Source organism: Pteropus vampyrus, unplaced genomic scaffold (assembly GCF_000151845.1).
Source record: "Pteropus vampyrus isolate Shadow unplaced genomic scaffold, Pvam_2.0 Scaffold296, whole genome shotgun sequence".
In the NCBI taxonomy this organism is placed as follows: domain Eukaryota; kingdom Metazoa; phylum Chordata; class Mammalia; order Chiroptera; family Pteropodidae; genus Pteropus; species Pteropus vampyrus.
The window spans coordinates 521241-522301 of NW_011889077.1; the positions used below are offsets into that span (position 1 = coordinate 521241).

A 1061-nucleotide genomic window follows, 5' to 3' on the forward strand; every position below is an offset into this window, starting at 1 on the left:
TGGCATGTGTGTGGGTGTGCAGTTCCCAGGCGGGCCCGGCCATGCAGATGGTGGGGGGCTCCCGACAGGTGTGGGGCACACCTTGGCCTCCGAGGCCGGGCTTCTCAGGGAGCCCTGGTGTGTGCACCCCACATCTGGCTGTCACTGGGGGTGAGGAAGCCCTCCAGAAGCCTCCTTCCCGTGGGGAGGGGGTCCCAGCAAGAGTACTTGGGGACTGAGATAAAGGGGAGCTCCCTGAGGCTCCACGCCCCCATGTCACCAGGCCTCCCCCCAAACTCACGTCCTTCACGTAGCTGGAGGAGATGGGCTTTCCGCTGCGGTCGATGGCGCCCTCGGCGATGATGATGATGTTCAGCCGGGACCCTCGGCTCCGGGTCTGGGTCACAGACGCCCGCACTCAGCTACCTGCCCGATGCTGGCCTTGGACTCAGCCGCCACCCGCCAGCCCTCCCACAGCCTCCCTCGAACTGGGGGCTGGGATGGGGACAGAGGAACCCCAAGGGCCGCAGTGGCAGAGCCAGTCCTGCCCGCAGCTAACCCAGGACAGGGCTTCCTGGACACCCTGAGCCCCTGGGGCAAGTCCCCCACGCCGGGGGCCGAGGGCAGGTCAGAGGTGGCACCTAAGGGACCCACGCGGTGGCCTGCATCAGTGGGGTGGGACCAGAGAGCACGCGGAACGCTGTCGGGGCTTTTAAAGTGCTATTCACACCTTCGCTTCCCCAAGGACCTGGCACAGTGCGGGGTCCGCTCTGCCCCACAGCCCCGGGGCACCCCACAGCCCTGGGACTCCCCACAGCGCCTGTCTGCAGAGCCTCAGAGGAGAAATCAGGGTCAGAAAGCTCCTGCCAGGCCTGGGTGCCGCCCCCGGGGGACGCCTGCAGACGCTGTCAAACCAGACTGCAGATGAGTGTCTGGTCAGGGTTAGCCTCACAGCCCTGGGGACGCCGTCCTCTGCACAGCGGGACCCCGTCCTCTGCACAGCGGGACCCCGGCGGAGGCCCTTCCCGCTCACCTCGCCCAGCCTCTCGCACATGAAGTTCTCCCAGCCGTCCTCGGGGGGC

The 1061-nt window shown here is 67.6% G+C and overlaps 1 protein-coding gene across 1 annotated transcript in view; it reads right to left on the reverse strand.

Annotated features, from left to right (window-relative positions):
- The window catches only part of PFKL (phosphofructokinase, liver type), a gene marked incomplete at its 5' end in the record, with an annotated part of 22755 nt that overhangs the window by 15534 nt on the left and 6160 nt on the right, over positions 1-1061 (reverse strand). The window contains 2 exon segments of the mRNA XM_023521132.1: positions 281-376; positions 1013-1061. The exon segment at positions 1013-1061 is cut by the window's right edge and continues 20 nt beyond it. Of these exon segments, the coding sequence (XP_023376900.1) occupies positions 281-376; positions 1013-1061 (145 nt within the window).